This window comes from Ceratina calcarata, unplaced genomic scaffold (genome assembly GCF_001652005.2).
Source record: "Ceratina calcarata isolate Rehan_Ccalc_2016 unplaced genomic scaffold, ASM165200v1 scaffold180.2, whole genome shotgun sequence".
Classification (NCBI taxonomy): Eukaryota; Metazoa; Arthropoda; class Insecta; order Hymenoptera; family Apidae; genus Ceratina; species Ceratina calcarata.
Window position 1 is genome coordinate 736,841 of NW_017139431.1, and position 21,402 is coordinate 758,242.

General features: G+C 39.6%; 1 protein-coding gene across 2 annotated transcripts; it reads left to right on the plus strand.

The window, feature by feature from the left end:
- The first annotated feature begins 14,049 nt into the window (after positions 1-14,049).
- Gasp (Chitin binding Peritrophin-A domain-containing protein Gasp) lies at positions 14,050-20,490 on the plus strand. Of its 2 annotated transcripts, none has more exons than XM_026811019.1 (4): positions 14,050-14,268; positions 16,492-16,893; positions 17,398-17,611; positions 20,126-20,490. In XM_026811019.1, the coding sequence occupies exons 1-4, from the start codon at positions 14,229-14,231 to the stop codon at positions 20,187-20,189; spliced, it is 720 nt and encodes a 239-aa protein (XP_026666820.1). In that variant the 5' UTR covers positions 14,050-14,228; the 3' UTR covers positions 20,190-20,490. The 2 variants fall into 2 exon arrangements, with proteins under 2 accessions (XP_026666820.1, XP_017893364.1); XM_018037875.2 differs by lacking the exon at positions 20,126-20,490 and adding an exon at positions 18,499-19,877.
- Positions 20,491-21,402: the final 912 nt, after the last annotated feature.

The following is a 21,402-nucleotide window of genomic DNA, read 5'->3' on the forward strand; positions in this document are numbered from 1 at the left end:
AAATAATATCGAGCTCGCCAGCACCGATGATCTGTTTTTCCAGTAAAAAATAACGATCGGCATCTGGCAAGGTCGATGGCGTCGACGACAGTTGGGAGACGCCTGAGAAATGGAAGGCCACTTTCCCTTTCTCTTCGCTTTTCAACAATGCTCTTCGAGACTCTTGAGTTTCAGTGAAATAAAATTATGCCACACATCATTTATATATATATTGTGTATAAAAGCATCGACTTGTGATTTCGATGCTCAATTCAATTAAAATTAACGCACGAAACAATATGAATATATGTATAACGTACAATAATAATGACTGTAGTGATACTGTGAACAGTTACTTTAATAATTGGGACAAGCTATCAAAGACTGTTGCATAACTGACACAATAACTCGAATCACACACATACATATAATCAACATTTTCACCAATAGACACCAATTTTCTACCGCTCCTTCCTAAACTACGTAAAGAATGTAATAGGGTACGATGAAAAGTTTCAAAGTTGTCCTGCTCGACGAGTAAATACATCCTGCTTGTTATCATAGAATTTATACCGAAATCAAGCATGACGTTCCATCGTTAGCGACGAAATTATTTTATTAACGCCCGATTAGAATACCGGCGCTTACGTTGGCAAATTATTACATAAATATCGAAAGGTGTTTCACTAACGAAAGTAAACTTGCCAGATTAAACGCAGATGCCGGGAATACGAATATTTCTCGAACGCCTTAAACTCGTTAGAGACGTTAGATACCGATAAGCAACAAGTTACGCTCAAGCACTTCCGTATAGTTTAAACATCTATCAGTAAATGAATTTCGATGCTCTGTTTTTCCAGAAATGTATGAAATCCTATTGTAAGGGAGAAATTAATTGGAATGTACGAATTATAATTATTATCTTCTCTGTCATGAGTGATTCTGGTTAGAGGTGACGGAAAATTCCAAGGAACCTTATTAAGGTAAAAATTCCTGTCCCCAATGTAGTATCTACGCACATGACCTTAGAGTGAAACCACGTATTCCTACTGCTTCATCCCGATGTGTTCGTGATACCAGAAGGAAGATTGCGCAACGCGTAGCCGTATTATATGATTCTCTCCTCTCGACTTGTCCCGCAACCGGCGATCAACTCAGCTGTGCGTATATGTATGTACATAAGTAGTCGCGGTAAGGTTAAACTCCAGTGACATTTTGGACGACTTTCACCGCTCGAGCCGACGTGAAACGATGCTTTCTTCGTCTTTTCGTCTCGACGGCTACCCCCTGATAATAATTGAACCAAAACAAATATACATAATTCGTGATTTCCATTCGTGATTGAACTATTGTTAATCAAGAAATTATGACCTTAATTTCCCGATGTACGAATTTTACTTCCATGCAAAATTTATCATCGATTTAAAAAACAGTGAAACTTTATTAGCGGGATAAGGGTATGATTGGTAGCGCAATTTTGAATCGTTTTTTTGCAAATCAAAGATGTAACTATCCTAAAATCGACTGTCATTAACTGAATAACTCAGAAATTGTGAATATTCTTATGACTAAATTAACGACTGATGCACTTAAGCAATGTAGCGTGGTAGAGGTTTCCTGTCGTCGAACATCCACTTTGGAATACAATCATGATCCTCTCTGAATGAAGAAAGCTGATTACATTAAGTAATACCTGCATAAGCCTATGTAACGTAATAAGTGGATACCGTCTTTATTAATCGTGGGGGGATTATTGCGATAATCTTAAAACCTCACATTAGAAATAATCATTCTGTGAAATCGATTCTTAGAATTACGACGGGCATTAACACAAAGTAGATTTCTTTCCTCTGCACTTCCTGCTATTTCCCTTTCCAACATCAAGGTTCATTCTAAAATACGTTTAGCGACAAATGCTGTCGTAATAAATGAGAAATACCGCTTGCCTATAAACTGATTTAAATGAATGAAAATGTAAATTGTTAATTTAGGAGAATTTCTAGACTTAAGTTTAAAAACCTATAAAACTTTGTAAACAAACAAATAAATTCAGAAAGCAATCGAGTCTGAGCAGAAGATGGTAATTATGAAATTACGCTTTCACTGAAACTTTGTATGCTCATTAAAGCAACTAAGATTCTGGTTGGAAAGCGACAGTTTCAAGAATTATATTCTTTGCTGGATGATATATCAGAGGAGTCACTGTGTCAGAAAAAGAAGAGTTAACATCCTCCTCGTTGCGTTCATCCGCTGAAGCTAGTATAATAATTGCGCGCTATCAACGTATCATCGTTTAACTCGTTAGGCACACCATCCGCCACAAATTTCCAATAACTTGAATCAAGTCCAGGAGAAAGCGTGAATACGCGTTCGCTCGCGTGCCCAAGAACAAGATCAAACTGACTGTACCGCGTTTACTGTAATTAGTCGACCGGATACAAATTAAATGCATTTCTTATTTGCATGAATGCTGTAACAATTTAAATAAAATGCATACTGTTACTACGTATAGCATTTCCCAGAACACCGTTCGATTTATATCAATTAATAAGTCATTTTTTGTCATGATACGTGTACAATGGAAATCAATTCAAGAATTTATCAAAGCGTGAATATTCCTCAAGAGCTCAATGCATAAACTAATATACTGATAGGTTTTACTTTCAGCTCAAACTATGTTCGCCTTTTTCTCAAATCTATTGCATCTCTCACCCCCATTTATATAAATCGAATAATTGTTTCTAGATTTCAATTATAAAATAATAAGTCATTAATAAAGTGTTGCTATCTACGGTAAGTAAGTTCGTAAGAGGTATGATACTCGACGTCAAAGGATTAAGATCGCCGGCGATGGGAATGTGTTTGTGTTCGTTAATTGTTCGTTTAAGTAATCGTATGCAGTAGTCGACGCCATGGTACACGTATATCTAGCCACGTCGTAGACCGTAGACCAACGTCGGATACTTAACTGTGGAATATCTAGGGCGCAGCGCGAAGTGGTTCTCCTTGGGCAACCGATGCCGCATTCCGATTCATGCATCTGCTGCCAGTTCCTTTTTCCCTCTATATCCCCCTACTTTTTTTCTTTACATTTTCTTCTTTTCCGCTTTCATTCCACGTCTCCGTTAACTCTTGTTGGCTATTCTCAGAGAAAGCTTAATATGTAGATAATTTTAAATGATCTTTTCCCACAGGAATTTCGTCTCTTTTCTCTATCCAAGTGTTAATTGAGAAATTCATTTAAAAGGTTTATATCATTAATCAACGTGTTCTTATGATGATCATTGTAAAAGTTCGAATGTTTCATCATCGAATCAAAATGTCTCGCTTAACTCTATCATTCGCGTTCCCTCAGCCGCTTCGGTTTCCCCGCTTTTCTCCCTCTCTCTCGCTTCACATTTTACTTTCTCTCTGATCTCGATTCTTCGTGCTCTTGTTGCCATTCGCGTACGTCGCTTCTCTCCGTCCGTTTGGAAACGCGGTTACGGATTTACCTCATCGTGTACAAGTACATAAGTGCATTGCGCCTTCCAACGACACCCACGCGTCGTTGTTTCGCAACAAGAGTCATTATGCCAGATCGTTTCAAAGCTATGTAGATCGCTGCTTCGTTTCCACGATATTAGCCCGGGAACTAGGCTTTTGGTCAATTTCCAATTTCAAGCCAATTGCAAATATTATATGAAATGAAAAAGAGGTTTACGAAAAACTATTTAGGTCGAACTATTTTGACACGTTTGTTTAACACCTACTTTGAATTATAAGTGAGCTATTAGATTAATTTTCTGTTAGTTTTTCTATGAAAAATGAATTCAGAAATTAATCTCTACTCATATTTGTTCAGATCACTCTTTATATAAAAGACGATAGAGCCTCACACATTTTTTAGGAGTAATAGAGAAGAGCTTGATCATAGACATTATGGATCATTAGCTCTGTATGTTTTGTTTAATTCGCGAGCTTATCACTTCCAAACGCTTAGATTCAAGTAAAGTTGATTGAGTTAAAGATTTAAACCCGAATATTTATTTCTTGAACCTATTTCCAACATTTTCTTATAAATTTCATCATGTGCATAATTCATAAACAAAATGTCAGTGAAAATGATTTTAGCCAAACATATTATTATAGAACGGTGTGCGTCTGTCGAGCCAAGCATTTATGAGCGAATGATGAGGTGATGTATATAATCTTCGAAAAGTAGGTCCTGTAAGGGAATGAAATGAGGCACTGAAATCGGTCTCTACTTCTCTCGGATTTTACTACAATCCGACGATGCGGCTCACCATTGACGTCGTTGCTCATCCAGAAAGATTTTCTAACGACACGCTTGAATACGGTCAGTTCGTGCTCTTGACTATCAATCATTGCTCGAATGTTGAAAATCATCGTCTTATGGTATTACAAAAATTTGTTAAATTAAACGTTCCCGATTTTTCATTTCTGGCGATTCGGAAATTACTAAATAACAGTGCAAGTCTCATGACTAGAGGCATCTGTGATCCTCGATTATTTTCTTAACGATTTAATAGGATAAATTCCAAAGGTGTCGGAAAAACGAAATATGAAACCAATTACAGGCGAAGTGAAATCTAAAGCAGGTTTCAAGTTTAATTGCTCTCAATCTTTACGCAATACACGGTTCATTTCGAGATTTCTCTTATATATGTACGTACTCGTTGAATAAACTGATTAAAAAATCTGTAAAATCTGGATATCAATCGAATACATTTCTTCTGCATACATAATTGATAAAGCACATCATTATCATTATTTAGGTCGAAAAGTAAATGCTGTTTCCACTTTCTTGTTTCGCAAAAAACGGATGTAGAGCACCAAAAAATTGTTCGCGTTCACCGAAGTTTAATTAAGGTGACATTTCTGAATACGGAAGTAGGTACGTAATCGTTTGATACATAAACTGCATAATAGTACATATTGCTAGTCTGGACTACTACCCACGTATGTACGTAAGCTTATTTTTCATACGTGACAAAATATGGATTTAAAATAACCAAGTATGAAATTGATTGACTCATCAAACATAATGTTTGTGTATTCTTCCATCATACTATGTTCAAAGTATTACGTTCACGTATACGAGGGTTACATTACGCGTGACATAACGAGCACAGCTTCTACATTGAAAAACATTACGTTATGTTTTTACGATCATCCATTAACACGTTTCGCGTTATATGTAATACCGTATTCATGTACATTAAATTCGATAAACATTTTATCTGAGAATTTAAAAATGTTTAAAAATCGCTTTAGCATTTTTTAATTCTACAAAATTAAGAGTAATTACAAATATGTATAATAAAATTGCTACCGTATTTAATTAAAATCGACAAAACAATAAGAAATGTGAAACCATTGTACAGAATTATATTATAATACTGGAAGTGTATTGAAAGAGATCTATTCTTTGGCTGTACTATTTCCTTTACTTTGTCAGACACGAGGCTGCGTTTAGATGAGGCACGGTGGATAGAAAAAATCTCGAACAATCTCTGTTCCGTTCTAAATGCATCTCCGCCATCGACTTCACCGGTAAGACATGGCTTGCTGTTGCAACGGAGTGCAACCAGTAGTTACATCGGCTTCGCACACAAGGTTTCCCTTTTTCCATTTGGTTAATCAGCCAAAAGATCTAACGATCTCTCATTATAATACGTATCTGGATAACGTGTGCGCCCGTTCGTTCGTCTCGTGTGCGCATCGAAACATCGAGCACACTGCATAATAAATTCGGACACGTTCGTTAAACTTCCCGGCATATCTAAGCAAATCATTTTCCTCGGGGATAATTGCGCGCTTCCTCCGTTCAAAGGAAAGTCGAGGCGAAGAGTGTAAATTGTATAATAAACACGAGTAGCGTAGAAAGTACTCTTTTGTTTCCGAGTTTACTGACGGTTAAACTGCGATTTTCTATCACAAGGTATAATTTTATGCATAAATCGTTAGAAACGTGATTAAAAGTGACTATTTCGAAAAAGAGGAGAACGAAGAAAGGATGTTTACTTCCTTGTCAATTTGTTCAGTGATCTACCGATTAAGCAAATTACGTCGAGCGAAGAAGTTGTAGCGATTTACCAATCGTTCGACACGATTCGAGGTTCCATTCGTACGACGGAGCCGAAGCCGGGTACGACAATGACGCGAGAATCGAAAACTGGGGAACACTTAAAAGTCGCGGCGCGCAAACCCGGAGCCGGAGAAAACCGTTTGAATGCCTCGCGGAATAAAACAGCCGGATTCTCGCGAAAGGGAAAAGACGTGCCAGGCAGACGGACTGACAGACGAACGTGAATATCTGAGCTGATTTCGAAATTGTATGTATGTACATTACGAGAACTTTCTTCCAACAAGTCGCCTAGCGACGATCCTGTTCGAAGGATATGGAAAGCTTTTGTAACAACGAATTTGCAATGCATATTCGGTGTGAATTACCACTTTCTTCCTTGCCAATATCAATCTTATAGAACAAAATTCAGTAGGAAATCATCGATTTCTCTTTACAAATCCTATGAAACTTTCAATTGTACGGGAAATCATTGGTATCCTTTCTTTCACAGGCAGCCGCTCTTAGATCTCGCCTTAGTCCAGGTCTGTTCGCGTGCCAACGGTTCATATCAGGCTATATCATTAGGCGGAGGAAACGCGAAATAAGAATGCAAACCGCGTTTGGAGAGGAGCTTCCCTGATCGGCATTCTCGTTGCGGCGTCGACGTACACGACGTCAACGACGAAGACAACGTCGAAACGAACCCGGTCCTCTCTCTCTATCTCGGGGAAGGTGTCAACAACCTCCTTCGTTCTATCCTCTTTCACCCGGCGCCGTTAACTTCGACGCCGTCCTCGTTTTTAACCGACAATGCCGATCGTTCGCGACATCTTAATCAAATTTCGCGACTTCTCAGAGAATCGGGACGTCGTTAGGCGTCGCAAGGCGTTGCACTGTTGCGCGGGCAACGCCTGACGCAAACGCATTGTGTAACAGTTTCGCGATTAATGATATTCCTGTATTTACATTGGCTTTACACGAGCACGAACTTGCGCTAGCTCGAGACTTAATTGTTAATGAGCTGATCCAGGAACCGACTGGAATTGAATGTCTCGTCGGTTTCAACGTTATAAACCACCGCTACGTGCGACCTGGTTTCGTGCAGAGGAATAAAATAATAATGAATTTTGGAAAGAAGATCACCACTAACAATCTTCACGAATAAATTCTTAGAGGTGCGTTCTGATTTTCAACAATTTTTCTTAAAATTAGGTCGCGTTGCCTGTAATTAGAAATTGTTCACAATATAATCTCAGCTATATAATTTTTAAAATTCGAGAGTTTCGTGGGCGGTTTTGTTTTATGAGGTACTGATTTTACATGCAACCCATAGTTACGCTTTCTTCCGACATTAATCGTACGAGATCGTAAACTCGTCGAAACAAGAGCAGAAGCTAAAGAATTCGAATTTTTCGGATGCTTAAACGATCCGTCGCGACCGACGGTCCACTTTCACTGTTGCGGCTGGGACGAACGGTGCCAGATAGAAGCAGCATCATGTTCGGTGTTCGTAAAGCCAGAGATTGTTCCATCCTCTCGTTTCAGCGGTGTTCATCTCCGTTAGCGCACTCGCGCACTCGACGCCGCTTCTTTCAAGCCTTATGTAATTCGACGGGACATTACCACGACTTTGCGAGAAAAGCTGCCGGGTGACGCGGTTACTGATCCTCATCGTCACGTGTCGATCGCACTGTTACACTCAGCAAACCGCGTTTGGAGAGGAGCTTCCCTGATCGGCATTCTCGTTGCGGCGTCGACGTACACGACGTCAACGACGAAGACAACGTCGAAACGAACCCGGTCCTCTCTCTCTATCTCGGGGAAGGTGTCAACAACCTCCTTCGTTCTATCCTCTTTCACCCGGCGCCGTTAACTTCGACGCCGTCCTCGTTTTTAACCGACAATGCCGATCGTTCGCGACATCTTAATCAAATTTCGCGACTTCTCAGAGAATCGGGACGTCGTTAGGCGTCGCAAGGCGTTGCACTGTTGCGCGGGCAACGCCTGACGCAAACGCATTGTGTAACAGTTTCGCGATTAATGATATTCCTGTATTTACATTGGCTTTACACGAGCACGAACTTGCGCTAGCTCGAGACTTAATTGTTAATGAGCTGATCCAGGAACCGACTGGAATTGAATGTCTCGTCGGTTTCAACGTTATAAACCACCGCTACGTGCGACCTGGTTTCGTGCAGAGGAATAAAATAATAATGAATTTTGGAAAGAAGATCACCACTAACAATCTTCACGAATAAATTCTTAGAGGTGCGTTCTGATTTTCAACAATTTTTCTTAAAATTAGGTCGCGTTGCCTGTAATTAGAAATTGTTCACAATATAATCTCAGCTATATAATTTTTAAAATTCGAGAGTTTCGTGGGCGGTTTTGTTTTATGAGGTACTGATTTTACATGCAACCCATAGTTACGCTTTCTTCCGACATTAATCGTACGAGATCGTAAACTCGTCGAAACAAGAGCAGAAGCTAAAGAATTCGAATTTTTCGGATGCTTAAACGATCCGTCGCGACCGACGGTCCACTTTCACTGTTGCGGCTGGGACGAACGGTGCCAGATAGAAGCAGCATCATGTTCGGTGTTCGTAAAGCCAGAGATTGTTCCATCCTCTCGTTTCAGCGGTGTTCATCTCCGTTAGCGCACTCGCGCACTCGACGCCGCTTCTTTCAAGCCTTATGTAATTCGACGGGACATTACCACGACTTTGCGAGAAAAGCTGCCGGGTGACGCGGTTACTGATCCTCATCGTCACGTGTCGATCGCACTGTTACACTCTCATCCACAGATACATATAAAAATACATAATTATGTAATAAAATTTAAAAAAAAGTTGTAATATATATCCTGATTCTTAAAATCTTTCAAGATCTTCCACGAATTCTGTTTTGACTATCAATGGCAACGGTGGCATAAAATATAATAGATTAATATTAACACGTGCGATGCTCGAGAAAGTTGAAAAATATTAAGCGTACCTTGACATTTACAGTTTTACTATATGTCATGTTTTCGAATGCAAATTATGACCCGGACGGTTAAATTTTTACAAATTTAAAAATCAGAAATGATCTAATGGACGTTCGCAGTTGATTCGCAAACATGAATCAATTAAGATTTTAGTGCACAGGCGGAAGGATTATTAAAAAAAGCTACGAGAATAATAGCCGTACGTGCATTGAACTCGCATTACGCTCCCATGTATCTAATGAGATCTACGAGCGTGAAAGACAGAATAAAACACTCGACACTGTACGCAATCGTAAGATTCTAAATCCTTTAGGTAGATGATTTATTGATACCCAACTATCACGTCGCTGACCATAAACGCGCTGCAACGACCTCCGCTGGTACGGTTACGTCAATTACGAATATAATTACATTGCACGGGGCGCATAAATTGTTCGAACCAAGCCTGACGTATCGTCGGTTCCGGTGACGAGAACTGATATCGTCGACATATAAAGTACTCGCGCGGTAACGGTATCTGTAAAAAAATTTGCAACTCCTCGCGCTGTTGCTTTATTCATCATGAATGTCGTAAATCATTTGCAATATTAATTTAACTACGTTCGAGATCACTTCCAATCTTACTGAGTAAATTCATATTATGAGAATTAGAATTTTTCCCTTTTTCTCAACTGCACATAATTTGATATTCAATGCACCTTTGCTTTCAATTATTCATCATTAAACGGAACTGTTCGAAGTATTCACCCGCTGTATTTCTTATTATTGAGAAAAAATCATGGGAGAAACCCGATATGAATGCAAACAGATCGATTAATAATACGAACTGTAACGCGGCTATTTTCGCCACGTTCATCGCCTGATCAGTGATCTGGCATTCACGTCTCCGGCTCTCCTTGGCTAGACTCTCGCATACCTCGAGCAGCGTGTTTCCAAGTATATTACAATGAACCTTCGATATGAAAATTTTTTACTCGATGATAAGTTGAACGAATTCATTGCGAACAAGAGGAAATTATCATCAGGGAATATTATGAATATGTAGTAATAGTTATACACTATCGTTCATGAATCTATGAATACGTTGACGTTATTCAAGTCAATAAAAAAGTCATGAATCAATTCATTATAAGTTTCAGTAATTTAGAAATACAACATAACAATTTTATAATATTTGAGGACGACGCGACGCAATTGTTCAAGATTAAATTTTATCACGTCAATTTCATTATTGAACCGCCGAAATTTTTCGATCAAACTGTAACCACTGAAGGATAAAGCAATTCGACGAGACACTTTAAAACGATGATGTAATTTATCGCGAGGGATAGATTTAGGGCAAGGTAACGAGAGAACTTCCAGGAGGAGGACGACCAGTTGTCCTGGCTCGGCTGGTATCGGTTCGACTTAAGGAGACCAACCGAGCCGAATATTAATCATCAAGAGGCGCGGCACCTGCATCCTTGGCACGTTGCGGCGCGTAACGCCGCTACCGCAATAAACCACTGCTCGCGGTGCAGCCTTACCGTTATCCGGAAGGTGTTTGTGCATTAGCCATCCGGTACGACAGCCCCTGGCCTTCCCACCTACTTCCTATTCGGGTGTACCGGCCACGTCTCAGTCCTGTCACGTCGAAACAAGAATTCATGAAAGTTCGTAAAAGTCTCCTGTTACCAACGAACACTCATAAATCACTTCGAACATTCCCCACAATAGTAAAACACTTGTCGTGTAACTCTCAAACGATTTAAGATGCAAAATTAAAGATCAGATACAACGTCGTTAAATGACAATTATTGTATGTCAGTAGACTAGAATATGCTTGTATTATTTCATATTAATTTCAATTCGCAGCTTGGCCAACGTTTAACAAAGAATAAATCAGGAGGTAAGCTTGTACCGGAAACATAATCGATAAGAAAAGCATTAGAGGTAAGGTGGAACGATCGCCTACCTCGTTCACGTTCACTTAACAAGTTATTGATATCCGACCGGAGGAATTTCCTTACAACGGGCCGCAAAAATGATATTTCGCCTCGCAACCGGTACCCACGCGTTATTCGCGCGCGAATAGTGAAACTCTGCGAACGCATTAATTAAGGATATATTGGCTATACAGTCAATCCCAAAAGTTTATGTACCTTAGAAAAACGCATTTCCTATAGTTAAAAAGAAATCAGACGTCGGAAGAATAATGCTAATAATAAATAGCTACGTGCTAAAAAGTATGGAAGGAAATATCCAATTAAGTATTAACGAGTGCATAAACTTTTGGGATTGACTGTATAGCCAATACATCCTTAAGGAAAATCGCGAGCGATAGCAGTTCAATTTTTACACACTTTCATGGCCGCAGCTAATCCGCAGAACAGCGGCCTTGATTATGACCTTTCTTAGCAAACTCTTTGATATTCACAATAATTTATTCCGATTTCGAACACGTGAAGTCCGGAAACTTTCATTGAACAAACAACTATATTTGCTAAGTAACGTTTAAATAGGAGATAAATGCAGCTGTAGATGAAAATGCTTTTACGCAGCCACTGTATTTCGTAATTACAAAGACTAATGTGACTCTTTCACTCAAATTTCGAAATCTGCTTTCCAAAATTTTTGCTTCTCTCTGAATACACAGCATTTTAACTTCTTATAAAAATAAGTCGGTGACTCAAAATTTTATCAGGTCACTGTAATATATGAATGCAATTAATGTATAAGGAATGTCATCCATTTGATAATAAATGCAATAATACTGTCTTCTTCGTTTATTCGAAATTATAATACCAAGGTCGATCAACCTGTCGACATCTCGGCGGATCTTTTTCTCCTCATTAGGTCCCCCGATTACAGGGTACGCGCGTAAAGCGTGAACACACGGGCTCGGCCAATGCGATTTATTCGAGAAACTGGATTAAACCGAGCGAGAAAGTTCCGTTGTCGTCGAAAGCGTATAGCATTAACATGCGCCTTGCCCGTCTTGATTGAAACCGTATCCATGAAAATACAGTAGAACTAGAAAGACAAGGCATTCAATTTGGTTTCAGTTTTAAAGCATTATAAAATTTCGAACATTCCGTTTACAAGTTTACTTACTCTTGGACATTTTTTAATACGAGGAGATCGCGAAATTACATAAAGAGAGAGGTATATTTATCGAACAATAGAATATAAAAGACGAATTTATAGAAAAAGATAAGTATGGTTGTCGATCAGTGATCGATATCTTTCAAAATATGTTCTTACCTGGACAGAACCAGGCCTCACCGCAAGGTATAAGAGATGAATGATGAAATAATTGCAAAATCCTTGGAACTTTCTTGTGGAAGAAACGTAACAAGTGTCAGAAATGCGAATGGATGATGCAAGGTAATATATGTCAATCGTTGTACAAATCGATTGAAGGAAATAATTTCCGATTATGGAAATCGCGGAAGCATTTTTGATGAATCAAGAGAAACGATGTATATAGCGGTGAAAAGTTATCTAAAATTAGATGATGCTAACTGGCAATCGACTTGATTCTCATTCGTACGCGCTATAGAGAAATACCAGTCCAGGCCTGATATAATCGACTTTCTATCGCGATAACCCAAAAACGACCGCCACAGTAACAGACTCATATAACTGCTTCTCTCTAGCAGTGAAGAGACAGACAGAAAATGTTATACGCTCATGATACACAAGAATCTATTTTATAGTCGTAGAATATTGGTGTCTAGCCTGTGTTCATGGTTACAATTAATGTGAAAAGAATGAAGTGAAGTATTTCAATTTTAAATGGCTAGTCTGAGACTGGATTTAGTTGTTTCTTCCGCTAAATCGTCAAACTAGTCTTGTATGCAGATACGAATATCTCAATATAATTCCAACTCTTACAAATCTTATTTAAGAGCTATTTTCGATCGACTATGAACAGTGACTATAAACAATGGTCATTAACTATTCGTAGTTGAGTGTAACCTCCATCGGAATGTTGAACAGGGGGTGGTGTGTCAGTGAGTTGGGTGTCACGGTGAGTCACGTTGCTCGTGCTCGACCTTCGCCCCCTTCCAGCCTTCCTCCGTTATTTTATATCATTCTGTCCCCTCGGTCTTGCGATTATTATTATTATAATCACGTTGCGATTTGTCAGTATTCTGCAAATCATACGGCGGCACGAGTACGCCGGCTGTGTACCAAACCAGTCGCACCTGCACGAGTTCAGCGAATTTCTTGATGCCTAGATACGCGACGCAAGCGCGCGTACATATCTGGTATAATAACAATGAAAGAGTTAAAAGTACATTGACTCTTTGAACCGGTAACGAAAATTAAGATTTCAAGAAGACAGATTCAATGATAATATATGACTATTTTTATTTGAAATCTTCGATCTACTTGCTTGACTTAAATTATGATTAAAATATTCAAAGCTCAGTCCCTAAAGTACTCATAAAACAGAAACAAATTTCGTCGAATATATTTCGGTGTTTCTGAGGGAAGGTACGATCCTCGCAATTTTTATCCGTGAACGGATTTTTAGGGAGATTACGCGTAAAACCAGCCTGGGTCGAAACTGGTCTCGACGAGTAATAGAATCCTGTTGGCAGGGCTAAAAGCCGAAAATGGAGATAAAAAGAATAGGATAGGGATCGTCGAAACTCGAACATATGAGGAATAAAAAATCATTTTAGCGTTTAAGGCTATGCAACAGGGTAAAAGGGGAAACGTAGGGATGAGGTAGAGGTCGAGCAAGGAAAAGAAGAAAAAGTAGGAGAAGAACGTCGTCGAACATTATTACCTCTGTTAGGTCTTCGGTTGGCATTTTCAGTTAGGAGAAGAGAATAAAGGAAAAAGAAAGGGGAATCGGCGGCGACGCGAAAAAGAGAAAGAGAGGACGAGAGGAGGGAGGGAAGAAACGTTAGCGAGGTGCACGGTACCTCTTCTTGAAGTGACGAGAAGAGAAGGAGGTTCTACAAGGTGGTGGAAGAGGAACAACACGTGACCAATGACTTATATAAAGGTGGAGAACGACACAGGACGCAAATACAGAGTTCTCTCCTCAGCGCGGTGGAGTCTATGTTCGCAACAGTGACAATAGTTTTTTTTTCTTCTTAAATAAACAATTCGACCTCGTTACCGTTACCTGCAAGGAAAGAGGGTAACTTCAATCGTTAGTAGTACCACGCGGGAAACTTTAGCGCTGTAATAACCATGAGGACGTACTACGTGATAGCCGCCATTCTGATCGCCGGTACGTACCCGAAATAAACGTGAAATACGATGACGAGGATGCGAGAAGGGTGGACGTAGAGAAAATGGGGCGGCACGCCTGTTAACGGGATATAAAATTATTATCGAGGAAAGTGTTGCTCAAAGACGATCACGATCGTTTCGGCGGAAGTGGAGAACCATAAGTGTGTGACATATGCGTGTGGATCACAAACCGAGTGCGACAATCGCGGTACACGCGGTACGTTCCGTATTGTTGAAAGCGGCGAGAAAAATGATCGAAATAGCCCGTGTGTATTATTGGATTATATATTTCGCAAAGGCAATTAACGTCCTTCTCTAATTACTATCTTCTTCATGTAAATTTTCATTTTCGTTATCAAAAATTAGTTTCAGCACGAACGTGTCTGACTTAAGTGACTCGTTTATACTGCTAATTAGAGTGTTACGATCTACTTTATGGTACTCTATAAAAAACAGATTAATTTACCACACACTTAACTGCAGGAAAAAGCTGTTTAGAAATCGTTTAACTACGTTTAGTAAATATAATCTATGCGTCTAACTAGGACAGCGTATCGTGTAACAAACTATTCTCGTTAATACCAAGGACTAATAGAACATCTAGAATCTTCTCTACATTTCTCTGTATTATGTTAATCTTCTGAAAAGGACACAAGAATGTTCTTCATCGAATTTATGGACTGAGATAGAATTCGTCAGGGAAGAGTTTAATTAAGAATTAACGACGGGATAAAATTGAGTATTTACAATTGGCTTTCTCGCTGCTTGGAACGGAATCCACCGATTGAAACGAGATCGAAAGGCGCGTGTATTCAATTTCCGTGCAAAGAGAAACCTTCTTAACACACGTTTCCCTTCTTTTTTCCTCCCCTACCACAAACCTTCCCTACCTGCATGATAACCTTGGCCTAGATCTTGACCCTTCTTTTTATCGTCGGTGATCATCGAGCATAAAGAAAAATTTCGAACCGTATTGTTAAAAAATTCATACAAACGTTCACGTCAATTTTTTCTGACTTCCAAGCTTCGGAAGAAATTTGTCACGCGAGTTTTGGTAGCCGGTTCGATCCACGGAAAACGAAAGTGGATGCGTGCAATCCATGCGCGCACATAAAGCCGAGAGGGTCGCGATCGCTGATGTTGATACGTGCGAAATTATAAAGGACAGAAATATGTGTATGCATGTACCAAAGAGAGAAAGAGAAAGGCAGAGAGAGGGAGAGAGATATAGAGAAAAAGCACACACGACGTGGAAACGTGTAAAGGAGAGTCGAGTGAACGGGATGCTGGGAGGGCCCAGTCACGAGCCGCACCGTCGCTGCTAGCTGGGCCTGGCTCTAGGCCCAAAGTGAAAGCGCCTGGCGAAAGTCACTTTGTGTCCTTACATAAGATGTTTAGGTTATACAGACATCATATGTCGTGAAAAGAAAAGAATAACAGATTATTAGGCATAATTAGTAACCTCGAAACAATACAAAGGCTGCATTAGCATGAGTAATAAGAGGCTGTGGCGGTGTCAAAGATCCATATACGTACATATCGGTATCTACTTTCGTACGAACGAAGGATAACAGCCCCAGTAGTCCATCAGTTATGAATGAGGCATAAAAAATTCATCTTATAATTTGCTACAAATTTTGAGAACATGAGATGAATTTTTCATATTCAAATACAAATTGCGAGATTATTTTATTTTTAAACAATTTTACTTTATCGGACAGTCACAGCACGTGTCTGCGTGAGAATAAAAATATTTTCATTAAAATTAGAAATTGACGAGGTAGAAGAGACGTAAAAATGTCAAAGAAAGGAGGAAGAAAATCGCAACGACCGAAATTGCTTTTGCGGTCGACGAAGAGTCTTTAATTCTTTCACGAAAGTAATATTGCAGGCAAAAACATTAAAACTGAATGCAATTACTGCGACGTCTGACATAATTAAAGCATTGCCGTATCGGATTTAACCGCAGGAGACATCTTTTGTACAGATCCTTTTTATTTTCCGTTCCATTCACGATAAGTTCAACACAATGATCTATAATTTAGAATCTCTAGAAAGAGATAGTTATTTAAAACGTTACGAGATATAGAAAATCGAAACCGCGTGGAATGTTTATACGTGACAATCCATACATGCGATTCGCTTTTAGAATGTTCTGGATTGTTTCCTACGACATAATATTGGTTGAGTATTACTAATGATATTTCTCTATGATTTACAGGCGCAACTGCTCAAGAATCGTTTAAATGCCCAGACGACTTCGGGTTCTATCCTCATCACATATCTTGCGACAAATACTGGAAATGCGACAATAACGTCGCGGAATTGAAAACCTGCGGCAATGGATTAGCCTTCGACGCAAGCGACAGCAAGTTCCTCACTGAAAATTGCGACTACCTGCACAACGTGGATTGCGGCGATAGATCGCAGCTGGAACCACCAATTAGCACGCCTCATTGTCCCCGTCTTTATGGTATCTTCCCCGACGAGAAGAAATGCGACGTATTTTGGAATTGCTGGAATGGAGAGATATCAAGGTACCAGTGCAGCCCTGGACTCGCTTACGATCGTGAATCTAGAGTCTGTATGTGGGCAGACCAAGTACCCGAATGCAGGAATGAAGGTATATTCTGATACATTTTTTGTTTTTGTATTGTAACTCAAGTTAGAAGTTAAAAAATAGCCTGTTTTTTTCGTTAGATCTTCAGAAGTATAATTTTTCTATTATGATAATTTAATTCTTACTATTAAACGAATCTAATATTTGAGGGACATTTTCAGTCAGTGAAACGGGGATGAAAGGTATTCATACATATGTAAAACTGGTTCAGACGCATGTCCAGACGCCCATTCACTGAAAATCATTTACACGTCAACGACGCTTGTCTTTGTCTCCTTGAAACATTATTCATTCATTGCGTTGCTTGTCGTTCGACGAACGATACGTGACAACTCGTTCCCACGCACATCCTGTGTTCCCTCGCACGGAATCCTCACGATCTGTGCGGCGCGATTCAAAAGCCTTATTTTACCATTCACCGGCTTCGAAGCGGACAACAGAATCGCGGCTCAAGCCTCTCTCTTTGCCATCTCATCTCACGTTCTACGCGTTTGTTACACTGCGTAGAAGTCGCGAATGGATTCACGTGTCCAGCCGCGGGCGAAGTGAGCGGAGCATCCGGCAGCTTCAGCAGACACGCCCATCCCGAAGACTGCAGAAAGTATTACATATGTCTCGAGGGCACCGCTAGGGAGTACGGATGCCCCATCGGTACCGTTTTCAAGATCGGCGACGCCGACGGCAGTGGCGCCTGCGAAGACCCCGAAGATGTTCCTGGATGGTGAGTTTCTGTTATTTCTCCAGCTAAATATTTCATTATTCCAAGTCGAATAATGAGCTACTGATTTTGGAAAAAGTACGGGGTCACTATCAAATTGCAGAAGAAAATTCATGAAATTATCAGATTCATTAAAAGACGAATACTATTTTGATCGTTCGGGAAAATTACTTTAAATCTCGACTTTTCATAACTGGCTCATAAACTTCCTTCTGTGGATTTTTCTCGTTCGGAGCTCTAATTAATAGCAGTGAAAAGGGTAACAGGGAAAGACAGTCGTGTAAATTTAAGCAAATCAGGAAGCTTCGCGACCAAGTGTTGCGTAACGACAAATTCTGGACAAACCAGATACCCCAAGTCTGATTATAGTCTTTAAAACTCAGTGGCACGTTAAAGCACAGTTCGAAAGTTCGTAAAATATTCCACATTTACCAAGTGACGTAATTAAACGGATACTCGTGATACACATTGCTCTCATAACGAGTAGATAGTATTGCGTAACAACCGTCCAAATGTTGGTAATATAACATTTACATAATCTTCCATGAGGACAGGAATAACGTGTTATTTTTTTTTTCATTTACCCCTTTCGTTCTTATTTGCATATTAAATGAGGCTGCAAATACACGTGGTTTCTTCCAACAGTACGAGGGTTACAACAATAATAAAAATATATACAATTAACAATCGGCAAGATTGTGACAAGATTATCTAACTATCTAACTCGGATTGAATACCAGTTGTACAATCTCTAATACACAGGCATACTCTCGTACTAAACAATGAATACGTGATTAACCGTTAAAAAAGAACACAAGGGTGCACGTGAGACAGGTAGCACATCACGCATGTCCTAACTCCCGGATTCTTCCCGGTGTTTTGTTTCACAGTGAGGATTACTACGGTGACCTGGACCTAAAGACCATCAGAAAGAGCGAACTGCTTACTGGACTTCAGCATTCGAGCGACAACAGGAAGCCTAACCAGGGCAAACCGAGGCCCCCTTCGGCACCTGCGAGGCCCAACGCACCCTCTCAAGAATAATTTCTAATCTATCTCCTCCCTCTTGTCCCCCTTTCTATTTTTCTTTCACACACACACACTCCTCCACCGTTCTCTCCCTTCCTCCTTCATTTGCCCATTCCTTCTCTCTCTATTGATAATTCCTCCCACGTACACGCGAGCACGCGTTACACACACGTAAATGCATCTACTCATCTCAATTTTGAGCAATCGATCCTGATATTTGATACCTCGGAATATGTAGCGCCGGGGGCCAAGAGTGGTGCTCATTGTCAATTTACGTTACCATCAAGTCGTTGACAAGCCTTCATCGACATTTATTTGACAGTGCGAACATATCAAGTATCAAGTAGAAATCAACGAAACTTCGTATTGAATAGTAAAATTAATGTCGAGAAAATGATTGTCAGTAATTCTAAACAACCCGTTCGGTTACGTATATTCTTTAATTGCCATTCGAATGAATCGTTTGTAGATGTATGTAAATGATTCGATGGCTGTTTCGTGTTCGATGATCTGACGCGAGTGGTTCTTTCAAGTCTTGTGATTGAATAGAAAGACTGTCATGTTTCTTCATCCACGATGAAGTTCATTAGCCGACGGTAGAGATACGTATAATATTATTGTATGTCCTGTTCGTTCGATTTTAATACTCTACCTGCTGCGCTTTGCAACACTTCGGGCACGTAATTATTTAATACCATGCTTAGTAACACAGGTATGATTATTAAGAGACTGATCACGCTTCAGCCGCGCGTTAAAAACCGAGTGAAATCGACGAATGTCGCCTAATGGGTAGTCTCTTCCATTTTAATTTATACTTGATATTTGCTTGATGATTACAATTGAGACCCGTAATTAAAACATTGAATGTTGAGCTCGTGATAAGTCGTATCGTCTCAGCGATATTCTATCTTTCTCATTCTGTCCTTCACTTCCTCTTCACACTTGCTCTTTACATTCCCTTCGCTATCGTAAGACGTGCGATTTAAAACGAAAATAGTGGGAAGCTCGAGTATTACAGTATCGTATAGTAGAATGCGTTCACTGAGTCCAATTGTCAAGATAATCGAGGGAAAAGTTCAGTGAAAGTATATTTCTTTTTTCGATTTCTTCAATTCGAGCTTGTCCTCTCACACTCTTGGCCTCGGTTAAGCATGCCTGTGTAAGCTAAACTCGTCCATGTATTTTTAAGTAATGTGAAAGATTCGTACAATAAAAGGAACAAAAGCTCGTGAAAAAGAGATTTCACTACGCCAGGTCCTTCACTACGCCACCAACACGTTCCCTGTTTTCCGTGTTCGCTTCCTTTGTTGGAAATTTAATGTCGTGATTCTAACTGCATGCTTCTCACAAGTAACTATAACACGCAGGTGTCTGCGAATAATATGCACTATCTATTTTCGCGATAGGGAAATAAGAAAATATAGTTATCCTTGGTAAGCAAGAGAAAAGAATGATGAATCTCAACATAGTAAATAATACATTTCATAGCGAAGACTACTACGGCGACGTGGATGTGAAGGCACTACGTAAATTGGGATACAGAAAAAAGTGACAACGCTGAGAAGATGCAGAGTTCCCTGATTCCCTGATGCAGGGTTCCCTGATCGACATTGTAAGAGGTAATTGGGACACTGCGTGGTAAAATTGATCAACGCCCAACGTGTAATCAAACTGATGAAGAACTATTTGACATTTGAGCTTTAGGAACGTGTTAAATAATTTCTATGTTCTCCTTTTCTTTAATTTAAAGCCGTCATTCGTCGTCAGTCATGTTCGTTCACATTGCGACACACACATTTTTGTAATATAAGTTAATATGTAGATAAATAATAATTAAAAAGTATGGCCATTAATGGAAATTCAAGTTTCATTTTAAATATGTATGTTCGCCACAGCGATCCACATAGAAGTGTCCCGTAGGTCTGTCTTCAAAAAATGGTTTGCCTCAGGCCCGATGGGGATGGGTCTGCGTTTTAGCACCCTGACGCGCTGTGTACGTGATCGGTGCGTAACTTTTCCGAAGAGCTTTTTCCCATTGAAAGTCACGCATCCCGTCGTTGCCTTAACAAAGGTCTTGGGCGCCTGGCATCTGGGACTTATCACTTCGCGTTGTAAACAGAGATAAGTGGTCGGAAATGCCATTGGGTTTTCTTACAATTGAAAGTGTAATTGACATTTGTCTTACACAAATACCATGAAATGGCAACTTTCCTGTTCCTAATAATAAACTATGACTCCTATTGTAAACCGAACTATGTAGACGTTTTTTCATCGTTGTCAATGTTTATAAACCCTGTTCCGGATAGACAACTAGAACAGTGGAACGGCAAGCAAATTGTACTAAATCGTTTACAAGTTGAACAAATTTTGGAGCCAATTTTCACGAAAACGAAGCTCTGGATGAAAAAATGTTATGCCAAACTATTTTTTTCTTTTTTAACGTAGAATCATCCCCTGCCCGGTTGTATTACGATTTCCGGCCCATCCTATAATGTGATTACCCCACTACTATTCCCCTCATGCGCGTTCGCGAAGCTCTCCGCAGCGCTACCTGCATAACATTTCGTCCTAGTGATTTCTGAATTTGAATCGGACGAAATGAATTATTATGAAGAGCGAAAGTAAATGTAATGAATATAATTTATATACATGTATATATTTGAAAAGTAGAAATGTATGAGAAATAATGTATGCTTTTCGTGTTTCTAAATTTCAAATTGAATCTATTCGGGAGAGGTAAATAATAAAAGAAATGTAATTTTATT

Bases quoted from the DNA above. Each gene is read 5' to 3' on its own strand.
- Gasp (XM_018037875.2), top strand. From the start codon at position 14,229: ATGAGGACGTACTACGTGATAGCCGCCATTCTGATCGCCG. The intron at 14,269-16,491 runs GTACGTACCCGA...TATGATTTACAG, and splicing joins AGCCGCCATTCTGATCGCCG to GCGCAACTGCTCAAGAATCG. The intron at 17,612-18,498 runs GTGAGTTTCTGT...TTTGTTTCACAG, and splicing joins CCCGAAGATGTTCCTGGATG to TGAGGATTACTACGGTGACC.